The 25000-nt window shown below is 45.9% G+C and overlaps 2 protein-coding genes across 12 annotated transcripts in view; one reads left to right on the top strand and one right to left on the bottom strand.

Annotated features, from left to right (window-relative positions):
• The window catches only part of LOC311059283 (methylated-DNA--protein-cysteine methyltransferase-like), a 113978-nt gene that overhangs the window by 50304 nt on the left and 38674 nt on the right, over positions 1–25000 (bottom strand). The window lies entirely within an intron of this gene.
• LOC311059281 (transcription factor COE3) overlaps positions 1–25000 on the top strand; it is a 79118-nt gene that overhangs the window by 48445 nt on the left and 5673 nt on the right. For 5 of the 11 annotated variants that reach the window (XM_084077057.1, XM_084077049.1, XM_084077058.1 and 2 more), the window contains exons 8-11: positions 1882–2023; positions 7115–7248; positions 7490–7616; positions 21861–21949. In XM_084077057.1, the coding sequence (XP_083933183.1) occupies positions 1882–2023; positions 7115–7248; positions 7490–7616; positions 21861–21949 (492 nt within the window). The remainder of the gene's footprint in view (positions 1–1881; positions 2024–7114; positions 7249–7489; positions 7617–21860; positions 21950–25000) is intronic. The other 6 variants (XM_084077054.1, XM_084077056.1, XM_084077050.1 and 3 more) reach the window with 2 other exon arrangements.

The following is a 25000-nucleotide window of genomic DNA, read 5'->3' as shown; positions in this document are numbered from 1 at the left end:
CTGTGAGTTCTTAACGCTCAATTATACACAGTAAAATCCCCAGAGTTAATTCATCCATTTGTAACTCAGAGAGTATACAAATGTACCAAATGGGTCCATTTGTGCACTCTCTGAGTTAAATGAACGCTCAGGGTTTTACAGTGTAACGCATCAAGCAGTTTGGCATTGAACGTATTGATCCTTGCTTTTCCTGTGTTCATCTATCCATCTATCCATTCATACATCTATCCATTCATCCATCGGTCTGTCCATCCAGCCCACCCAGATACTTTCACTAGTCCTGTAAGTCACTGTGAGAGAGAGAGAGAGAGAGAGAGAGAGAGAGAGAGAGAGAGAGAGAGAGAGTGTAGTGCATGTGAACGACATGCACTTGCTAGCAGCAAACTGTGGGAGCGCGTTCTTCACTACCAACACCCGCTCTGTGATAGACACACAAGCAGGCATCCTTCATGAAAAGCACGAGACCGGGTCTCCCTCCTGATGTCACCAAACAGCACAACCCCCCCACCACCATGACAGCCACAGAGAGGGCTCCCCACAACCACCCCTCCAACTTTTATGTGCAACAAAGAAATGCGAGGACGTGACGGGTGCTCGCGTCAAAGCATCTAGCAACAGACATATAATGCATAATTATGTCTAATCTAAGAACGCACAGAGTTTTACACTCTGAGCATTAAATGGACACTGATGATATGGCTGTGCTTCAGATTTACGCCAGGTTTCACATTATTGTTAGCTCTGGCAGGGAAAGGTGGATTCTTGTCGATCGTCTCTTGTCCCCGAGCCAACGGCCAGTGCAGTGTTTTTTTTTTTTTTCCAAATAGATTTCCCAGATGCTCCACTGTAGGTGTTTCTCTGGCCAAGGTTGTGTATTCTGCATGCCTTCCACTACACTTATTACCCCCCAAAACCAGCTGGGGGCCAGAGAGGGCCCAATCCATCATCCTCGGCTTGGCCCAGCTCTGAACCTGCTCACAAGAATGGAGCTCTTTCACCTTCCCCTCTCCCCCCCCCCACCACCCACCCTCCCCAAACCAACCCCCCAAAAAAAAAGCCCACCGCCCCCCCCCGTCCCCAACTCCCAGCTACCCAGCCCCCACCCCCAAAATTCCACCGCTACACCGAGGTCACTTACCGGCGAAGTGAACCTGAGAGGGGCTCTCTGTTTCCGGCCCAGGAACACTTTGGCCATTCACACGCGGTTCCACTGTTTGGAGATGTGGTAGTCAAAGAAAACAACAACAAAAATAAGCATTATGAAATATGGAGTGTGGTTTGGAATCCGATCCTAGTAAAATGTTTGCTGAGTGATGGCCCAGAGCATACGGTTCAGAGGCTAATGATTCCAGTAATAGTTTAAAAGGGAGGCCTTCCGTCCTCAAATAGATGTACACGCTGATCAATAATTCTGAGCTTCAATTATGATGACAGTTGTTAGAGTGGGGCAAACGGAAATGGTATTCGAGAGACTTAAAAGTCAATTAGCTGTACACAAGCGCAAGACACCCCAAATGCAACAACGCAATAAACGCAGAGGCAGCTGTCATGTGATACGGTTTAACTACTTAAGCCCTATTTTATTCCTCATCGTACAATGTCGCCTCGCTGAGAAAATAGCCGATGTACAAGCTCACAATGAGACCTGTTGTGAGCTTGTAGATTTGCTTTTTTCGAGAAAGAAAACAGGCATGCCAGGTTAGCCTTGCCAGGTTGAAAGAGAGAATATCCATTTCTTTCAAAGACTGATAATCAATAGCTGTAGAGAATTTCTTAAAATGTGCATCTTGTAACCATTCTCATTACAAACAGTGTGTAAAAATACATCATTTCGTCTTGCTAGTTGTTTAATCACGTGTTGCACTTTGACTTTTTCTGCAGGTTGTCGTATCGACGACCGTCAATGTGGACGGTCACGTCCTGGCCGTCTCCGACAACATGTTTGTACACAACAATTCCAAACATGGGCGAAGGGCTCGCAGACTCGACCCTTCAGAAGGTACGCCTCCTTATCTGGAGCATGGTAGGCACATTTTTACATCCTATGATTTGCTACGCTCTTTTTTTCTCTCTCCTTTTTCTCCTCCTTTCCACCTCATCCTCCCATCCGTAGGTAGACCTAGCTGGTCCTAGTTCCACACAACTTTTTGTTCCTCCGTCACATGCACTTTCTTCTTAAGTTGCTTTTTGCCTCCCTCATGCTTATTATTTGGTCTAGACTGGAAATAGCATCGCTTGGCATACTGTATAGCTATCACACACATTTGACAGTGATAGCACCTCTTTGCCACAATTAAAACAAAAAAGAATGCTATACTATTTCCAGTCTTCCAATCTTATTTGCACGTACAAAAAAAAACTATTATGTGGAACGTGATCAAATTGCTTAAGAATCTGGCCGTGAGGTCAGTTTCCTGTCGTTGGGCTCTGCAGATTTAGCCGCGAGAATGCAGGAACAGGAGGATGGGTGGGTGTTGGGCGGTGGGGGGGAGGGGTTGAAGGTGGGGGTGGCTGGCGGGTGCTCTGTATGAGAAAAACAGAACTTACTGTTTTTCTTCCAAATGATTCCATATGATAGACTGATTGCCTACTTGGCTGAGAGAGAGAGAAAAAGAGAGAGAGAGAGAGAGAGATGGAGAGAAACAGGACCACCAAACCATGGGAAATCCAAAAAGTAAAACGCACCAAACATAACCTTGTGACCCCGATGGCCTCCACTCGCAGATGGGAGCACACGCAGCTGAAAGATTACAGGAAGAGAAAAAAAAAAGAACTGAGCAGGGGCCAATTGTGCAAATTGCTTATCTTCAGATTTCAAGAGCCAATTATGGCTGGGCAAACAGTTTATGTACACCACTGACTAAAACAACCTTCTCTACACATTAATGGGCATTAATGGTTCTATCACCAAAAGCAAATGTAATGTTTAATACAACAACAGCTAATAAAAAAAAAGGACTAGACAATTAATATATCTTGGTGCACTCGGGTCCTAGTGGGGGAAAAAGCTAATCTATTTGTTTTTGTCTTTATTAATGACTCCTCTACTGGAGAACAAAATCAAATAATTAAAGTCCTGCCCCAAGCACCAAAGTCATTATGTTCGTTGACGTTCTGTTTGTGTGTCTCACGTTTATGACACGATAGGTGTGGATCGCCTAGCAACCAGTTTCTTAATGAGGAGAGCAATTAAAGAGGTTGAGCCCTCGCCTCCATGTTCCCCATGTCCCACGGGACCGCCCTGTGTTGTGTGTGTGTGTGTGTTCTTTACAGGTCCCCCCCCCTCCCCTCAACCTATCCATTTCTTCTCCTCTTCACCACACTCTTCAAAGCACTGGAGTGACTCCCTGTAAAGCACGCAAGAAAGCTATTGTCAACCGCCCAGTTGAACATGTCTTTCTCTAACAAGTTTAATATACCTCCCCTTTACTCATCCTTGTATGCTCCGATAAGTCAGAGACAACTTTCCTCCAACCCCACCCCCATTCCCTCTCCTCCCTGCACTGCAAAATTCGGAGCATTACTTTAACTCCGAGACTGTCTGAAAGTGTCTGTTTTAGTCCCACAGTTAAAGTAATGCTCCGGGTATTGCAGCGCGAGTTCGGTCTCCATCACAAACAAAGTGAAAATGCATCAACAGAGCTAGCCGGGGCTAAGACCTCTCTTCACTGTGTTTTGAGACACCTCCAGCAGACGCTCATAGATGTGACACACGAGAACAGGATACTCTGTCATAAAAAGCAATCCTATCCATGTCCTCCATAGCACTCTGACACAGCCCTGGCAGACAGACAGCGTGCTTTAAATTAGCAACACATTCTTCCCTGCGAGTTCACTGGGTGAGAAGCCTCAGATATGTGGCTGGCTGAGTTGCTGTGTGTGTGTGTGTGTGTGTGTGTGTGTGTGTGTGTGTGTGTGTGTGTGTGTGTGTGTGTGGAGAAGGTATCCATGCTCTCAGCGCATCTCAATACTACTGTGGTGGTGCCGAGTGCCGTGCATTGATCAAGAGGTGCTGCCCCCTGTTGGCCCAAAGTGGGGATAGGCCCCACAGCGTGACAGGCTGAATCCCACCATGTGGCATTTTTGTTTTGCTTGTGTGTACTGTCACACAACAAGCACATTATACATTCAGACACCAATGTGCTCTGCAGCGGCCTGTCACTCAAACATGTATGGATTCAGGCTCAAAGGTGCATAAACATGCTCACAAATAGCCTGGTCTTTTATATACAGCGCCCCCCACCACACACACACACACACACACACACCCACCCACCCACCCGCGCGCGCACACGCACACACACACACACACACACACACACACACACACACACACACACACACACACACACACACACACACACACACACACACACAGAATCCCCCTCTCCCTACAAAACAAACACACACACACACACACACACACACGTACACAAACCACACGTTCCTCAGCTCTGTTCCGCCATTATAGAGCCCTAGACAATATAGGAGACTCAACACAGAGCCTGCAGCTCTTGCCTCATTTGCATGCCAAGTGGCTGTAATGCTGTTAGGCTTTATGCAATAAAGACAAGTGAATCCAGACTGCTGGGCCTAAGAGGGAGAGAGGGAGAGATAGAGCGAGAGAGAGAGAGAGAGAGAGAGAGAGAGAGAGAGAGAGAGAGAGAGAGAGAGAGAGTGAGTGAGAGAGAGAGAGAGACAGAAGAAGGAAGAGAGAAAGGAGAGAGTGAGAGTCAGAGAGTCAGAGAGAGAGAGAGAGAGAGAGAGAGAGAGAGAGAGAGAGAGAGAGAGAGAGAGAGAGAGAGAGAGGGAGCGAGTGAGTGAGAGTCAAAGGGAACAGATGGCTCAGGGAGAGGTAAAAGGTATAATCCCATCAGCTGCACTATCAGCCGACCATCTGGACATCCCACAGCACAATTACAACACATTTCAGCAGGCAGAACAAAGGACAGCTTCGCGGGGCCACATCAGACCTGTTTGAGCATCTCAATAGCAGAGCCGGGGACCTCCTCCGCTCAGATCTCGGATCGGTTTTGACGTCTTCCGCTGCTAACCTTAACAAGGGGGAAGTGGGGTGGAGGCTGGTCACAGAACAGCTGCCGCCTGCTGCTTTTTTCACAACAAAACTATGCTAAAAGAAAAACATATATATAACTATTTTGTCAAATTTTATAAAATTTGAAATGAGATAAAAAAAAAATAACTTCTGGCCCAAAGTTTGTCGTGACTTGGTGATGCAACACGCGGACGCACAAACACACACACCCACCCCCCCCCCCCCCACACACACACACACACACACACACTCCTGCCAGCCTCATGTGTCCACTCCCTGTGATGCCTATCATCTGCTGAGGGGGGCATTGTGCGTGTCTATCATCAGATCGCTGCACTGACTGTGTAATCCACTTCGCCACGGTCCCCATTCAGCACATGGTCCCCTCTCTGTCTGTGCATTGAGACATATGCAAATTTTTCAGGCAGAAGGGTGGACGGCTTAGGGCCGCCGTCACTGCCTCTCCATGGGTCCTTTTTGTGTGTGGGAGGGGGGCTTTGGGATTTCCGAGGTGGTGCGTCTGCACTCTGTGTGTGTGTGTGTGTGTGTGCACGCACGCATGCACACGCGTGTCTGTGGTAGGCTGCAGCTGCCCCCCAACAGTCACCATCAGCACCAGGCCCCCTATTCTAGTCTCCTCCTCCCTCTCTCGCTCTCTCTCTCGCTCTCATCCCCAAAGTCAATTTGTTTACAGTAATTTTGAAGGGTGAATTATTTGCCATAATCGTCCACACTGATGAAGGTCAGGCCCTTAGAGGCGGCCCAGCATGCCCATGGAGGGTTGGTCCTCTTTCAGACGCTCCGCTTCGCAATTAAGGAAAGCAAATGTCACTCCTCCAGGCCGCACAAATGAAAATCTGTACGAGGCGATTAGCATGAAGTCAACAGCGCCTGTTAAAGTCAGATTCCCTGTAGTACCAACGTGTGTGTGTGCACTTTATGGGCAGGGAGAGAGAGAGCAAACATGACCCGAACAGACCCAACAGCAAGGCAAACAAAGGGAGATGTCTTGTCTGAGGTGATCCATACAACAATGGCCGCCTGTGATTTACTTACTGGATGGAAGGGATAATAGAGGTTTAGAACTGTGCGCGTAAAAGAAAGGGAACTTGCTGAAACGGCCCGCCACATTTTGAGGAGCAGGAGAAGGGGGGGAAAAAAACACAACACGCACAATTCATAGTGTGTTAAAAGATATTGATGGAAATAGATTAAATTTGATATTGCTATTTTATGGCTAGCTGTCATGCTATTTCGGTTGTAAACACGGTGTTGTGCTGAGCGCCATATTAAGGTAATGCATCAAATGACAGTGAACGTGAGGCACCAGATCACTCAAATTAGATTATAATAACAACCCCCTGACTCTTGATGAATGGAACCGTTATGTTGCAGAAGTCCTGCCAGATGAAAAGCATTGTAATAAACAATATGAAATGGATTGAATCGATCACAAAAAAGGAGGGGGAAAAAAAGTCTCGGATCTGAATAATTCATGAGTGCATTTCACGTTATGAAAGCTGAAACTACACTCTAAGCAATGTGCCTGCACTGCATATGCAGAACAAAGGTAATGAAATAACATGAACCAGCAAAGCTTTCGCTTGTCATTTCCACTTTGACGGGCCGTATTCTTGACTCATTTAAGATGTGTTCAACTTTGAAATTTTTACTGTACACACAGAGCCACGCTTAATCAATTCTGATAGCTACATTTGCTCTGACACATAATTTGCTCCATCAAATCATTTTCCTGCCGAGCCCGGCGTTTAGCCTTTTGTGAAGTGGACCATTTGAAGGGTCTGCTTAACTACACCACTCCAGCGCGCTGATAAATGATTTTGATTCTCATGCCTTAAAGGACAAATCCATCATTTTTTTTCCAGAGGTAATTTCCATGATATGTCTTTGTGAAAGAGACATGGGGGTAGGGGGGGGGGGAGTAGGGGGGTGGGCACGTAGAGGTGATGCAGTACCATGTCTGTGTGGAAACACACGTGGGCCCCACTGTGGAAGCCTAGGTGCTGAATTTGCTCTTCTCTGTTTGTCTTGGATAAGCAGCCACCCCGTGCATCAAGGCCATCAGCCCCAGCGAGGGATGGACCACTGGAGGCGCCACTGTCATCATCATAGGAGACAACTTCTTTGACGGCCTGCAAGTCGTGTTCGGGACCATGCTCGTATGGAGCGAGGTATGATGGCTTGCATTTAATGAGATTGGCTGTTTGGATAAGGTTGATGATGCAATATGTTGTCTTTATTACTGTTTCAATCAGGCTTTCACTGAAACCTAATTCTAGTCACAAAAGCATCTATTTCAAAATGAATAAATACATTCTATTTCACAGATGTGACATCTATCACACCTAGATCTAGCGTAGTTCGGTATAACAATGAGGCTGATTATTTCTTTGCTCCCCTCTCTTTATCAAGCTGATAACCCCCCACGCCATCCGCGTCCAGACCCCACCAAGGCACATCCCCGGTGTTGTGGAGGTCACGCTGTCCTACAAGTCCAAGCAGTTCTGCAAAGGTGCCCCTGGCAGATTCGTATACACTGGTGAGTTCAAAATCTCTGTCTCCCCCTATCTCTTCCTTGTCTCTGTCTATCCTCCGCAGACCTCTGGCTCTCTCCACTTCTTCTCCTCCTCTCCTCTCTTGCTCTGGCCGTCTGTCTGTCCATCCCTCTTTCCTCTCTACCTGGATGGCGCCCTCAGTGCCGAGCATCCAGTTGCTAATAACCAGCTAACCAGGGCCCTGCTTGTTGGAATGTCAAACGTGTGAGATCTGCACGGCTAGCTAAAATGTGTTTGGTGGAGGGGCTTCTACCAGTGCAACCTGATCCCTCCCCGACCTGCCATTATACAGGGGCTGCCAAGCTCTGTTAAACTCAAGCTGTCAGGATAAGTCGTTCTGCCAATTCTATTTATCTACCCCCCCACACCCCTATGAGATAGACAGCTTTTTCTGTTAATTTGTGGATTTCATAAGGCACAGAGTGGTTTCATTTTTATATAAATCAGATTGGAATGGGAGGATCGTGTATATTAAACTTGGTGTGCGTGTTTGTATGCATGCGCCAGTTCAAGTGAATGTGTGGGAGAATCAGGAAGAACGGGCGCAGAGAAAGTGAGCACTGTGTGTGTGTGTGTGTGTGTGTGTGTGTGTGTGTGTGAGAGACGTGTGTCACACTATAAGTAAGGGGTCTGATTATCTTGGCTAACAGAAGGAAGTGGTGGTCTTATCTGTCATCATTGGTGAGCAGGCAGAGGTCGCGAGGTCACAGCCCGTCTGACCTGGAAGCCTCTGTCTGCTCCAACTCTGATGGGCAGAATGAGACAAGGGCAGCGTCAAAGCACTCCCGCCCCCCCGAGCCCCCACAGGCCTCCAACGCAGCACTGGCCTTGAGCTCCCCCCCATGCCCCCCCCCCCCCCCCCCCCCCTCCCTGAACCCCTAACCAGACGCCTCCATCCTGGGGGCAGCTGTTTCTCATCAAGTCCCTCCCAACTACCCCCCCCCCCCCCCCCCTTCCACCCCCCCCATCACAGCCATCCGTCCCCTTCCCCTCCAACCGTGCAGTCTGGCCCGGCTCTCCTGCGTTTAACCTCCCTAGCAGGAGCAGAGCAGAGGCCAACAAGGCACCAGGATAATGAAACAAGAGTGTAGTGTGCTGCGTTATAAGTGTATGTACGTGCATGTGTGTGCGCGCGAGAGACTCACATGTGTGCGTCTGTGTGTACATGTGTTAGCGCAAAGCCCTGGGAAGGTGTATAAGTTAAGACATTAATGGCTTCTATAGCACCCCGGTGAAAGTGCCTGGTCCCTTAAGAACAGACCCCATTAGTCACACAGGCTAAGCGGATTGGGATGATTACCATCAGGTTTTACTGGGGAAACGTGTCCCCTTCCTTCTATCCCTGTTGATTTTTTCCCCCATTCTTCTCTCCGTCTTCCATGGGCTCCTACTCTCTTCCAGTTAGTATGAAGATACAATTACCCCGGGAGGCAATGGTGGTACAATTGATTAGTGCGGTGAATTAAAAGAGAAAGTCACCAATAGACAGGTCCGGCTCCTCCGCGCTGCTATTCCCTGTGTGGCTCGCCCTGATTGTACAAGGGGTCGTCACTTGAGAGAATGAGGCCGTTAGTGAGCTCGGAACGCTTAACGACAGAATTAGCTACCACTGATTCCATATGTACAGTAATTGCTAGGTGATAGGATATTAGCTACCTCTCTCAGACAGTAAAATGTAAGCCAGGCTGATGGCGCTCGCTGTGAATGCAAAAGAGATTGGATCATGTATTTAAGAATGAAACAGCTCATTTCAAACCATGGAACTGCTGTCCTTCTGTATTAAAGGACTCTGAACAAACATTCTACGTCACGGGTAATGAAATAGATTAGAAATGTCCTCCAGTTAAAATGGCAAATTGGATGAGCCAGAAAGGGCATGTAGTGACATTGTGGCGGTGCTGGCAATTTTGTTGCCTTAAGCCTATGTCAGACCAAAGATTCGTGACGTGATTTAGCCGATTTACAAGCTCACAACGTGTTGCATCCGTGAGACGATCTTGTAGCTTGTAGATCGGCTATTTTCGCATAAATTAAGCGAGAAAAATCGCAGCAGTCTGAATTACCCCTTAGGGTATTTCAACCGAGTGGCAAGCAGACATTGAGCTACGTGCTAGCTAATTAGCTCTTCCCGTCTTAGCTACTTATTTACTTTTATCGGCCCAAAATGGTCTAAAAACTTTCACGAAGACATAATACATTTGGTATCTTTAGTTTGCATCTCCTCTTGTTGTGTTTCTTGTTTTCTGAATTGTGCACCTGATGGCCAGGGTTGAATGTTTGAAGCCATGGGCCCTTGGGCTACTTTAATTGTAGAGTAGCCCCCCCACCCCACACACACACACACACACCATTTTCGAATAATATGCCACTGCCATGCTCAGTGCTAAATATAGTATCACATACACACATCATCAGCGACTGAGCCGCTTGTAGGGCACAAGTTAATAGGAACAGAGAAATTAGACCAAATCTGAAAGACCCATAGAAGCCCACACACCGTGTTATGTCAGAGCTCCTCTGCACTCCTATGCAAAACATAAAATAAATTGCAAATGATCATGAATGAGGACAAGGCCTTAACCACTTTAACCCTGGCGTCCCTATTTGGGACATATCATAAAATATCCAGAGATTTAAAAATTAAAAAGAGATTTTGAACATTTTGGGGCTTTTAGGGCTTAAACCCTAGCATCCCTATTCGGGGCATATCATAACAGACTCTGTGCAATACTGTAGTCCTGGGTTTCCATATCCATTTCCTGTTCCAATTCATTTCCCCATAGCTTCGTTCGATTGGCTCGGCAGCAGATTTGAATGGGAAACACAAATGAAGGTGTCATTTGTGTTTCCCATTCAAATCTGCTTCCGAGCTGAACTTTCCCGGGGATAACGGTCAATGAAGAATACACGGTTTAAGTGGTTAAGTGGTTACCCTTCACTTCTGTGAGAAAAGGAGAGGAATTGACCAAGACGAAAACACACATCAGGAGTTGTTGCCATTGCCACCCAGCCAATCATGTGAACCGATACAACAGCCATTCTGCCACAACTCAAAACCTACTACAGCAGCCACAACGTATCAGACATTGATTCACATCAGCCTTCAACTACATGGACAAAAACAGAGTCACTACACATGATTAGTTACCACCCAGCCTTTGGGCCCATGCAATACAACAGCAACAGAGCAATAGCATGAATCCAATTAGTAGGCTATACACAGCATAGCGCCGACAATGACAAGCTGCAACATCAGCAGCAGCAGCACATAAAAGGTCCAGCAAAATCTTTGATCAGTAGAGTAAGGTGAGATAATTAAGATGTTCTTTACAAACTACATACATCCTCAAAGATTTCACCAAATCAATGGCATTACACAGGTGCAGTCCTGGCTGTAAGCCAATGCTTACCTCTCAAACACTGGAGAATGTGTTGCACAGAAAAATACACATGAAGTTTATCTTTTGTTTTGGCATTATAATCTCTATGATGTTCCACATGTCAATCAACAGAGGTCATGTCTCAAAGCTGCTGGAATTCTTAAATAATTAAATATTCATGATTAACAAATGTTCTATCAGCATAGTGGAATTCAAGAAATCTGCAGCTATATTGCATTTTAATCTGCATACTAAAAGTACATGCATGCACCTGCGTATGCATGCAGCCAGGAGGAAGTGAATGCATTTGGTCGAACTTTCTGTATTTCTTTTCGGTTTTGCCTGGTGCCCTTCCCTCGACCTTTGATTGTGTGGCCGAGTGTTTTGGAAAAAAAGAAAAGAAAAGAAAAAAAGTGTGTGCTTGAGCACAGGAGTATAATTTGGGACAGAGGACAAGTGTGGTGCGGATGAGCTAGTGTGTGCAGCGAGGGGTGAGGAGGATGCTGTTCCCCCTAATGAGAGGTTGCCCTAGGCGCCCCTGCCTGTATCGCCTATGCCAAGGACCGCCATTGAGTGACATGCCCTCCAGAAAGCGTTCTGGTGTCGTGTAGGAGAGCGAGAGCACCATGTGCATATCAAAGGTTTATTTATCAAAGCCAAGCGTGACTTTTCAACATGCCTGGAGAGGAGTGCCTTTTAAGACCCTTTTTATTTTCATGTTGACTCTTCTCGCCCCACCACCCTAATTGTGGAGATTTAACTTGCTCAATTTAAGAAATTATCACAAATTACTAAGAGTCAACATAGAGGAGACTGCAGTCAATTGGAACAGCGGAGGGACACGTCCTCACTCGGGTTAGTACCCTGGAACACCTCCAAAACTCACAATCCATTCTCAGGAGCGAGCGCCCAGTAGTATACATCAAATAATCCTGTAGGCATTGACTGCATTGAATGTTTGAAACACTAATGAGACACACATAGGCGCTATATAAAACTTCAGCAGACTATACTTTACACATACACACATATATTCTTTAATTGGCACTTCTTTTCTCTCTCTCTCGCTCTTTCTTTATTTTAAGAATGACATGGTACAGTAGCTATTTAGTGATGCAGCCCTGTACCTTTTCTATCTTCTAACAAAGTGTTGTCCCTGGGAGCTGGCTTGTCCTCAGCCTAATCCATGTATTGGTTATCCATTGGTCAGGACAGCTGGTAGAACCAACTGTCAGCAAGGTTGTAGAAAATCAAAAGGAGAAAGGCCTTGCTGTTCCCAGGTCAATACTTCACACTTTATTAAGCACCGCATAGTGTACGTGCTTGTTTGATCATATAGATATGTGTGTGTGTGTGTGTGTGTGTGTTTGTGTGTGTATTATATATGTATGTACAGTATGTATGAATGCATGTGTGTGTGTGTGTATGTGTGTGTGTGTGTGTGTGTGTGTGTGTGTGTGTGTGTGTGTGTGTGTGTGTGTGTGTGTGTGTGTGTGTGTGTGTGTGTGTGTGTGTGTGTGTGTGTGTGTGCGTGCATGCGTGCGCGTGTGCGTGCGTGTGTGTGTGCGTGTGTCATGTGTACAATATACAGTGTATATTCTATATACGAAAAGGGCCCAATTTGCAACCTCATTTGTGGCACTCTAACCTTTTCACCACATATATACCATACCCTTACGAAAGGGTAAATCATAAATAAAAACTTTGACTGACCAATTTATCCAATTTGAGCCCCTAATTGCATCAGAGCTTTTGGTTCTCTATCTTGGCCAGGTTTCCATGAGAACCTGCCTCCTGGGGCAGTGATGCAGGCCCTTGGTAATATGGTTCTGCTAGCGGTCCTAACACACTCAGACACTATTTATCCTAATCAGTGACATCCATATAACCAGGATTGCTTAAAATGAACCCCTTCCGCGCCCCAGAAAACGCACATTTACTGGGACCCCATTTGTCACGGGTAAATTGAGGGTCAGTAAACTACGCCCGTATCCTCTGGTGGGGATCCAGGACATGCATCATAACGTTAGGAGAGAATGATTGGCGAAGGCGAGCTGTCACACATTTGTCAGAGGGAAGGGAACATTATTTGCTAATTTCCCAAGCTGGGCACTGACAGGGTGCTTCGTCTTCAGACCTTTGGTGACCAGCATTGCTTCTCGGCTATTAGTACAAGTCAAGTGATTTTTTTTTCTTTTCCGCCCTCCTCTGTAAAGCGGTAGTATAACAAGAGCCATCCGTTCGACCTCGTAGAATCACAGCATACGGTGAAGGGTTTTGGATGGAGCCGGTGCCCCATACAGTGAGTCGTCTCTTGCCAGGCCTTAGTTGAGGCCAGACAGCCTTGAGGGCTGATGGATCGCAAACTTTTCCCGTCAAGGTGACGCTATCGACTCCACTGCACCAAAATCTGACAAAATGGGTATGAGGCAGCCATTCATCAACATAAGGACAAAAGGGTCATATGTGCTTCACTCAATACTGGTGGAGATCAAGAAATGTCAGGTGCTGTAAAGGATGGAAAAGGAAGATCTTAATAGTGCAGGAGCAGGACCTTTTTTTTATATACCGAAACTTTATCTACTACTGTAGCTCTTACATTGCTAATATAAAAAAGAAAAAGAAAGTATTTAATCGATAGTTTATATATGTTATACAGATAATGGATGAACAGCACTGGAGTCCGGAGTCGACCCAACTCCGGATAAGCGGAGGAAGATGGATGGATAGATGAACAGTAGGTTTTGACCCAGACTTATAAAAAAATGTCCGCCGTCCTCTAGACAGCAAAGCAGAGATATAAATAGTGATATATCCAGGCCTCAAATCCAAAATTAAACACATTTCCTGTTCCACTCTTAGAAAGAAGATTTTTTTTACAGTATGCAGCCTCTTGACTAAATGAACAATAAAGGGGGGGGGGGGGGGGAGAGTCCTGTAAACAAACATTGACGTCTTTATCGAGGCACATCAGATGCAGTAGGGTCCTATCCCTGTGCACCCCCGTCCCGCCTGGCATGGGGCACTTTGAAGTCCCGGATAAGGGGGAGGGCTGATCTGATGGAGAGCTTCCTCTTCATTTCCTGTCCTGCAGGGTTGGGTTTGGTACGTCGGCGCTTGCTCGTCGGTGACGGGGTGTGACCATACAGCAAAAAGATATGCTATAATCAAAGGCATTCAGGGAGTTATGTAAACAGATCATCCATAAAGGAGGATTTGAAGATGCACACCAAGTGTAGCTGTATAATGTTCAAAGACCGGCACGTACAATTTGAAATCCTGGAGATGTAATGCGGGAACGCCTCTCAATTGACTAGCCCTTATTTCTTTTTCTTCCTTCTTTTCTCATACTGCACCCTGCTGTGAGAACCACTCCGACAAGTATGGATGAAATAGGCACTTTATAACTGTCTTCACCACAGTTAAGTAGGTCATAACCAGTCGGCTCAACTGTTTCTTCAGCACGTGCTGAAGTCTAGCATGTTATCCAAGCTCTCCGTACCTGCCTGTCTCATTACGACTCTGGTATTTAGCACTTCCTCCGCGGGAGTGAAGGAGACAGTCGTCGGGTGAGTTAGACGGGCTCAGTTTGAAGGCCTTGTGTGCTTGTGTGGATCGCGACAAGGTTCCGGGGAGGAAGGTCCTTGTGTCCAATTAGAGAGGCTGACGTGACACGCGCTCTAACTCCCCCACTGTCAGCCGGCTTGTCAGGTGGGCTTTGGCAAGCACACTGTGGCATTATTCCACAGCGTGTTATCAGCAAGTGACCTGTGAAATCCAGCGCCGGGAAATTGATTGAAATAAGCACTCACACTTGAGCACGTCTTTTATCCGTTACATCTCTGTGTGAAATATACCGTTGGTATCTTTTAAGAGAAAAATGAAAGTAGGAGTGTGTGTGTTTTTCCCCCTTTTTTTTTGCTATAAGGATGGTATTCATTGATTCGATTTTAATTGGACCCACTTTTTGTCCCACAGTATCGTTAGATGTCTGTCTTCTAATGGTTCTTTAAATGGATTGTCCTTACGAAGTCACAGCATCAGTCCTCTGCCAAAGGAAAGAGAAACGGGGGAGGGTGGGAGGGCGCACTTGATAGACGAGGATCTCTCCCCTCCTCCCTCTATCCCTCCCTCCCCTTCTTGCCCCATTTTCAGTATGTTCCACACCCAACGGGCTTTAAAAGAACTCCACCCCTCCCTCACCCCCCCCTCTCCACCCCCAGCACATTTTGATTGAAATTCATCGGCAAGTTTATTGAGAAATGAATGAGGGAGGCCGCGCGGTATTGACTTTGAGAGGAAAACACAACTCATCTTGAATGAGGGGGAAAACGCGGCCGTAATTTAGCCGTCATCGATCCATGCCCCGTCCATGTATTGATCTTCATTTTACAATATTAATTTGCGCCCGCAATCAGCTGTGAAGGGAACCCATTTGATTTCTGTTGGACGGTAATGTGTGAAAGTCCAGCGGTGTCCTCAGAGAAGTGGCGCACTTACTTTAGATGTCAAGAAAGGGATTGAACAGGTGTCTTCTCCCATTTTCTAATAACACTGCCATGATGAGGAGGAGGTTTTGAAAGTATGGATGTGCGATCTGTGACATAGCTCCCCCTTTTAACCGTGTTAATTACATTTTATCTGTTGCAGGAGCAATATCTGCAGCAGACTGTAACTGTCTAGGTTTTTTTTTTTTTCATCTGTATTGGCTCAAAGTTCATGAAATTTCAATGAACATTGATCTGTCTCCATTGATTTATCTTAACTGCAGATCTTTGAAATTTTAATTTCCTGTTCATCTCAAGACTGCTGGAGATGGAATCACTCAGTGCTAACTGGCTGCTGTGGATGGAGATGATATGGTCAGTGTTAAAACAGTTAAGGTGTGCTTTGCGTGGGTTTGCTGTGAACATTCCAATTTGGCTTGGTTTGGATTTTTTGAAGGCGGTGTCCTGCCTCTGCATGTGTGTTTTCTACTCTCGGAAAAAACATCAAATCTGGTGCAACATGACTTCTGAATACCTGAATACCATCTGAACGTGTATTAAAAGTTTGACCACCTCTAGTAACCCTGGGATGACATTGGCTTTATTCCTTTCTCCCACTGTCTCCGCTGAACTGGCCAAAACTACAAACCAGTCAGATGAGGTCATTTGTTGTGGTGATGCTATTGCGACCTTCATCTGTCTAACAGGCTGCAGGTGCCTACAAGGCTCCAGCTGGACCGCTTTTGACGAGTTACAAAATGCAATAACACTTGAATGAACTTCTGTCTGTCTGCTGTTTATCTGTCTCCCCCTTTTTCCAACTCCCACTCCACCTCTAATTTGTGTTAAGGGGGAAGGAAAAAAAACTGCTCAATGGTGTAGGAGGAGTGGAGATAAGCTCGAAGCAGTTAAGTATAATTAGCGAAAGTAATAGCTGGCAAATGGCAACAAGGCTAGGTTTTTATCTCCTGGAAAGATAGAGTTATCGTAATAAGCTTTAATGGCTGGCAGGAATGCTAGCGCGCTGTGCACGCTTCCATTCAAGCCCGTAGACTTAACGAGGAACAATTTCCCTTAAATTTACTGCTTTGCTCAAAACATTTCCCCATGTTTATACCCTGATACTGTAAGTCAATACGTCACGTTCAATCCACTTCCATAGACCGAGGGCGCACAAAGCACAGCCGCGTATTGCCATGTAAGCACTTCTATCTGCCAACGACGGCCATGTTACACTGTTCCTGTAGAGCGGTTACTCATGTCCTATTTCTGGAGAACATGGGGAAGAGGCAGCAGACCATGTTCAGACGCCATGTTCAGGCCATCCACTCTGCATTTTAAGCAAAGTGGCTTGGGTGGGGTGGCTGGGGATTGGGGGGGGGGGGTTGGTGGAGGGGGAATTGGTGGGAGAAAATGTGTTAAGTGCACGGAGAAATGACAGAGTAGATTAAGCCGTTTCAACCTGAAAATAGCAATAATAGCAGCTCTACAAGCACACAATGCTCTGTGAACTGGTAGTATTCGTCGAATCGGCTATTCGTCATATGGCGAAATATATAGGGCTTAAGTGATTAGCGCGTTACATCAAAATAAGATTGGGAAGTGCACATCCCATGCAGAGGAATTCCACTGAAGCCTTGCCATTGTGCAACGTGTGTGTTTGCATGTGTGTGTGTGTGTGTGTGTGTGTGTGTGTGTGTGTTATTCGAAATGGGAAACGATATGGTCACAGCTGCTCACCAGGTCATGCATTCCATTTCTTCATATTCTTGAAACATGAGCGTTCATTCTCCAAAGTGAAGAAATTACTGAAATATTCATACAAAAGTTTGCTTCCTAACCTTCAGCCCTTCGGCGGAGAACTCACTTAGCGTGTTCACGTGATTCAGATTTGACAGTAATTTTTTTTACCCTTCAACCGTCGGCCGTTTAAATTGAAACATCTTCACAGTCACTTTGTTGTGTTATTGCTTTGGTTAAATTCTAATGAGCACCGAATGAAACCATGGAAACTACCATAATTTGTGAACAATTATATTTCTTTACAAATAACTCAAGCAGGGAGAAGACGAGAAAAGAGATTTAAGTGGTGTAATTGAACAAACGGCCAACGTGTCTGAAGTTGAACAGAAGATGAGAGAAAATGAAAATTCTATTAGTCCTTATCATTCATTCTGCCTCCCTCCCCCTCTCTCTCTCTCTCTCTCTCTCTCTCTTCATCTCCCCAGCAGAGTATTCAAATGCAGAACCTGCCTTTACCTCCCCGTGTCTCTTTTTCTCTAATTATCCATGAGGTCAGTAAGCAAAATGGGGAAGAAGCCAGGAGATCAATACAAATTATCCCTGAGCAAACCAGTGCTGACAGTTTGAATTGCAGCATATGTTTACCCAAAATCAGGCAATTTATCTTAATATCAGGCGAGTAATGCAGCAGGGGTGAGAGGTCACACAATCTCTCCACCTCATAATTACCCGCCTCTAAAACAGGAAAGTGGTATTGATTGGCCGCGGGCCGGGAAGCGGGCGTGACTGGAACGTGCCAGCGAAACCCCCCCCCCCACACAACAAGCCCCCCCCCTCTCTCTCTCTCCCGGTTGGATCGCCCCACCACCCCACCAACACACCTCCTCCCTCTACCCTCCTCAGTCCCTCCTCCCCTCGGCTAGACTCCCCACCCAGAGCAGGATTTATGGGTTGTGTGCTGAGGGTTTCATGTTTCCTCACAGCGGCTGAGAACACCTCATAGGCAGGAGGGTGTACAACCGCCCACCACCACCACCACCTCCACCTCCACAGCATTGTGTTTGGAGGGACGAGGAGCGCCAGACTAATTTTGGCGTGTGTGTGGAGTCATACAAGGGCATCACGGAGCTCAGAGCTAAATTAGCTCCGTTATATCTTTGGGAGGGAGAGAGAGAGTGAAGTCTGGACTGTGAATGTTGCAGAAAAGACAAAGGGTCATCAGGAGTCCAAGAGGCTGGAAGTAAAGTGAAAGGGTGTGTAAGGGTTGCAGTACGTGAAGCGTGTGTGGGTGGTGTAATGTGCTATAAAAGAAGTGGTTGTTTAAATGACCCATGGAAAAACAAGAGCAAAAGAGAGAAAGGATAATACAGTATGCTTTAAAAAAAAACACGGCAGTATTGCTTAGAGAATATTCATCTCCTTAATGTGATAAATACTGTAACGCACATTGCACATTTATTGTCCCGAACGAATACAAGTGCTCAGTATATATCATCAGCGACTCTTATAGGATTATTGACGTGGTCTGTGTCTGTCCGCGCCAGCGTACATGCTACGACTACAGAACTGTCAACTCATCAACTGACAGCACCGTTTAGCACTAATGCAAGTCTCCATCAGCTGTCAAAAGCATTTGCATGAAATCAATAGCAGATGGCGGTCTGTGTCACCAATTTCATTACGCCGGGGTTGTTACAAAGATCATTTCCATGATAGATGAGATGGCGACACGTCGGCACGCGTAGATCATGGCCGCCACGCGGACTCGCAAATCCCCCACCGAAAAAAAAAAACATGAGACATATGGTTCATTTATACTCCGTCGTACGATGGTGTCACACACCGAAAATGGCAGATCTACAAGCACACAACACGCATTTTCGTGGTGTACGACAAAGTATAAATCAGGCTTCAGATATAGCATAACTAATTATGTCCTGAGTGTTACATTTTACTCTGAAAGGTTATACTTTCATTGTTAAATTGACAGTCAGGATTTTGCTGTGTACGGTCAATAGCCCTGCATGCGTGTAGACACTTTATTATAAACTTCTTGTCACATACTGAACTGTATAGAAAAATAAAACAACTGTATTACGCACACAAAGTCCAAGAAGCCAATCGCAACTTTCCTATGTCCTCCATATCACATTTCTTACAAGTGTAGAATGCTGAATATAAATATATATATAAATATATATATATATATATATATGTACAGTACAGGGCATCGTTATCATTGGAAAGGCAACATAAAAAAGTACACCTTATCCAACCTCGCGGTCTCGTCCTGTACTGTACGTCTCTCCGGCTGTGTTCCCAGCATGCCTGGCGGGTTGTGCAGGCCCCAGCTGAAGCAGAGGACAGGAGAGCGTGATGTATCACCCTGAGAGAGCCCACTGACAGCCTCTGATGATGGATGGCCTGATTATGGAGTGCTTTTTACACATATACAATTTACATCACACTGAGCAGCGGGGTCTGGCAGGGCTACCACCGTATACACACACACACACACACACACAGAACCAAAAAAAAAAACACACGGGTGTGTCCGTGTGCATGTGTACGTGCACACAGGACTGCCACAGTGCATAGATAAGAAAGGGGGTGGAAATAACAAAAGAAAGAGGGCAAACTCCTGGCTACAGTCTTGTCATGTACAATCAATACTGCTGATCAATCCTTTATTAAGGAGAAGACGGTGTTCCCCTGTGTTCCCAAAGCCGACCCATGTCGTTTTGGCATGCATGATGACATGTCAAATCAGATTTCCAGGGGTGTATGTTGTTGTGGCGTGGGGTTTATTGAGGTGTGTGTATGTGGGGAGGTGATACACGTATCACTGTACGAGCAAGCTAGATCCTTACTATTGATTAGTACCCTGCATTGTCCACGCTTGGACACGTAATTGCTCCACTTGATCATGCTTGAGCTAGCAATTACTGTATTTCGGCCTTTTTTGCACAAGTACTGCATTTTTGACCATGTGACAGCATGTTGCGCTGCGCGCGCGTGTGTGTGTGTGTGCGCGTGGAGATTTGCTGCATGCATTTATACAAGCGAAAGTAGAAGAAAGCGTTGTGAGTGAGAAAGTTACACAGATGTGCACATCACTCCTTTCCCCCTCGCCGCACCTGCCGCGGCGCCCACAGCCCTGCACCGCACTCCACTGCACTGCCTCGCTGTGTGTGTTTGGCGTTGGCCTGCCCCTCTCGCCCACGCGCTTCTGTGGCGTTCTGCAGGTTCAGCGAGCTGTGTGGTGTTAATGCCGAAATTACATGCTGAGTAATGAGTGATGGCCCAAATTACAGGCTGAACAATGAATAGAGGCAGGCAGCTCTTATTAGTCTCCACAGAAAGCCATTGATTTATGAAGCGCCTCCACTCAGCGGAGTTACTCTCCTGAAAATGATATCTACATTGAGAAGTGATGTTCTCTATTAAGTCGTCGTCTCCCCCCCCCCCTTTACCACTGCTCTCCTCCCCTCCTTTTCTCTTTCTCTCCCCCATGCCCTCCCCTGCCTGTTTCCCCGTCCCTGTCTACGGGTGTACACATGATTGTTTAGACTCTTGGCGGGGCTGTAAGGGAAGCCTTCAATTACCCATTAGGACTGTCAGACATAAAACGCCCCTGCTCTCACCCAAAGTCTGGGTTATGATTCATTTACTTTGTGGCTCTGATTCATCGCCCAATATGCCTCCGTGCCCCAGATTACTATTTGAGGGGTGGGAGAGATTAATGGCTCCTCGGGATCCATCGCCGTATTTCAACGGGCCCCAACGTTGCGGGCGCGGTTCGGGTTGCGGGGGGAGGGGGGGGGGGGGAAACTGGGGTGAAATGACAGCAACTTACTGTAGATCAATGCACGGACAGCCTTTCACAGATTATTAAAGCTCTGTTAGATTAAAAGACCACCGCGATGTAGTTTGCTGTAGTCAATATTCCGGAGAAGATATATAAAAAGAGAGAGAGAGAGTGAGAGAGAGAGAGAGGGAGGGGGTGAGCCCCCCTCTGAAAGATTCTCAGACTGATGTAGGTCATCACGGCTGTTAATGGAATAACACTCTGTGACACAAGTGTCAGAGGAGCCCGTGTCATTTTGCTTCTGCCCCCCTCCCCCCAATCCCACACTACCCCACCCCAACACACACACACACACACACACACACACACACACACACACACACACACACACACACACACACACACACACACACACACACACACACACACACACACACACACACACACACACACACACACACACACACACACACACACACACTTCCCTGAGCCGCTTCTGTTTCATAAAACATTGTTTCACCCCCGAGATTTCTTTGAAATTAGGTATTCTGGAAATTACTTTTGTACAGTAAACTCTAACAGATTTCTCAATTAGTTTTTTATCCCCCATCTCTCTGGCTAAATTAAGGGCTTGATATACTTTGTTGCGTGACAGCATCGTGCAGCAATCTACAAGCAGTCTACAAGCAGATCTACAAGCTCACAGAGCCTTGCGCTGTGTCACGTTGTGAGCCTGTAGAGGCTGTTTTCGGTGCGCATCCAAGGCTTTAGTCATGAAACGTTACTGAATATTTCTTCCTCTGCTTTCAGCCCTGAACGAGCCCACCATCGACTATGGCTTCCAGAGGCTGCAGAAGGTCATACCCAGGCACCCAGGCGATCCTGAGAGGTTACCGAAGGTCAGTACCGTGCCTAATCTCCATACACTACAAAATCCTCAGTGATAACTCTGAGAGATAGAATGAACCCCTACGGGTCTATTTGGGCCCATTGTTTTTCTCTCTCAGAGTTCAATTAATTGATTTCACTTTATAGAAACAAAACAAAATGGCACCAAATTGTATACTTGCTATCCAACCTGTGACAAAAGAACATCCACCCCTGTGACACACAGCAGTCAGAACAAGAGTTCAAACACTTTGAATGTGAGAAATAAAGCAAAGCACATGAACGCCCAAGGAAAATACTGTGACCCTAACCAGCTTCGCAACCCCCCAACCAGTGTGGTGGTAATGGTATTGGTTTTGTGCGAGGAGACAGGCGTAAACTCTCTGTGTGGTAAAATAGCTCAATCAGACGTTTTCCTCTCCAGTAGTCTGTGGAGATGGTAATCTGGTCAGAGTCGTCGTCTGCACCCTCATTACCCCACTCATGTTTTCCTTTCATTTTCCACAGCTCGATTTGGTTTAATCTTTTGTTTACAGAACCCTGTGCCGTAAACCCTCTGGTCTTAGTGTGGCTAATAGACAAAGACTGCATGTTATTATGCATTTGGCTCTCTTAGTGTTTTCTTTCCTTTTCAACACCAGTGAAGGAGTCCGTTTGAAACACATTTGGTGTGGTACTGGCACATAGAAGGCATGCTATATTGATGAACCTTAGGACGAAAACTGAGCCACAGATTCCTTTTTCTTTATCAGAAGCTCTTTGATCCTCTTACTCCTTCCATTTCCTATTGATAACATCTATCTGTGCTTTCACTAATTGCCACCCTGCTACAGTAGTCCTCATTTCAGTGACTGGCATGCCAGATGCGTCAATTGTAATATTATGACTGATTAGTTTGTTCAAAGTCCCTTGGCATGTAGTAAAGTGGTGACCACCTCAGAATTTTAATAATACCGTAAAACCTTTAAAGACCTTATCTATTAAACCCCAGCATGCAACACAGCAATATCATTAACATCCAACGGACAATTTAATAAAGAGCAGACCGTGGGGTTACCTATAGACGTTTGACCAAGTCAATGTGAAGAAATACGACATCACAGCCAGTCCCTGGTACACAATATGAAGTGTTTCAATTAGACGCAGTCCCCAAGGAGACAGTAACCACCACCTGGACATGAAATGTGGCTCTAATTTTAACTGTAAACGCTGACCAAATGGGAAAGTGCATTCACCTCCAATATCACAATAACACTTTCGGAGTCTCTTTGGACATCGCGGCCCTATCTCGCTGAACTCTCAATTTTGTAAGTCGGAGTGTCTTTGCCAAATCTACAACATAACATACAAATACGAAGAGCAATAATGTTAAACATAGGTTTATTACAGCGGGGCATTACTTCTTCCTGCGAATACAAAGCGCCTTTGGCTGCGGGACAGATTTTGACACTGAGCCCAAGATTAGTTTTCCTGGGTGCGCGTACACTTAATATAGCAAGGTCTCCCAGCCTTTGCATGAAACAATCACAGAGTGAGATGAAACCCTGCACTTCCAATAAACAACATAAATATTTGATTTGCTCTCTAATGGACCCAAATATGGGGTTCAGGGGGCATGTAAATGATCCCACCAAGTGATTCGTCATTGTTAAGCTTGCCATCTGAGGGTCGGCTCTCGGGGTCAAAAGCACATTCCCAATAAAACAGCCCGCGGCGGGCTGGAGCTGGCGGGCCGAGGCTGGCATGTACATTTGGAATGAGAACAGAGAACAGCATATAGAGAGCAGCCATTACAGGGTTCCAGGTGAGGTGGGGAGACTCTATAAAAAGGAGATGAGGCTTGGTGGATGTGCAGTGTGCATTAGCAGAAAGGCAAATCGACACCAAGCCCCCCCATACCCCCTGCATCCCCCCCATCTCTCCCTCCTCCCCCACCATCCCCCCACCCCACCCCCCCCAATGACTTCACCCTCCAGTTGATAATATTACTGCGCTATTGATTTCCACCAGCCTCCTCCCTGGGACCAGTAAGACACGTGGTAATTGTAAGGAGACAGAAAGCCAATATGGGAGTGCTCATGGATAGCAAGGGATGCACGCTAATATTGTTGCTACACAGAGAAAAAAAGGGGGGAAGCTGCCTCTGATTGAAGTTTACCTCGTAATTCTAAGACAACATCGTAGATGACAGTCTGACCCTGTGGGAGGGGTGCAGATATAAAAATTCAATGCAAAGTCCAGGGTGAATATGAAAGTAATAAGTGTGAGCAGTCAAGTGATGAGAAAGGAGATTGGTTTGCGGGCATCGCGTTAAGTGAACAGAGACTTTGGAATTCACCCTCCTTTTTAAGATCTTGTTATAAAACAATTTTCTATTCATAATATAAAAAAGACAATTTATAATACCGTTTTGTGCCCTCTGGCAGTAATGGACAAATAGACTGGATATCACATTATATCACACTCAATTTCTTGCTTCTGTAACAAATTAGATTCATTATGAAATTAAAAGCGGAAACTCAATATTGTTTTATTATTAAGCTGATTGCTTTGGATTCTTTTCTTTTCTCCCCAAAATGAGCATAAGCCCATTCTCTTCCAATTCTTTGTGTAATCCACAAGGAGAAAATATTACAAATGTGTTCATGTCAAGCAATTACCCATGTATTTAAATGAATCTCTCTTTCTGTGCTCTTTGAAGTACCTTCATCTAATGGCCCTATGCTTCTGAATGCATTCATTACCTCAGGCTAGAGCTAACAGAGTAATTGCCTTACAGTTTTATAATGGCATTAGCACTCCAAGCTACATAACCTAGGCCCTCTTTTATTAACTGTGATAATATAAATACAACATCCATACTAATCTGCTGCTTGAAGAATCACGTTTGGACTATTTTAGACCACGTAACCTTCACATTAGACGTTTTCTGTACTTTTTTTCCTGCTTTCTTCACACAGCAGCAAAGAGCTTCTGAATCTTGCGGTGATCCGTCATCTGAACAATCCCCGTTCAAAACAGTTGTTGAACAACGAGACCTTTATGAGAAAAGCAAGGCGAAC

This window comes from Gymnoscopelus microlampas (assembly GCF_963454915.1).
Source record: "Gymnoscopelus microlampas genome assembly, chromosome: 13".
NCBI lineage: Eukaryota > Metazoa > Chordata > Actinopteri > Myctophiformes > Myctophidae > Gymnoscopelus > Gymnoscopelus microlampas.
Note: the sequence above shows the minus strand (reverse complement) of the source record. Positions and strands in the feature narration are given on the sequence as shown.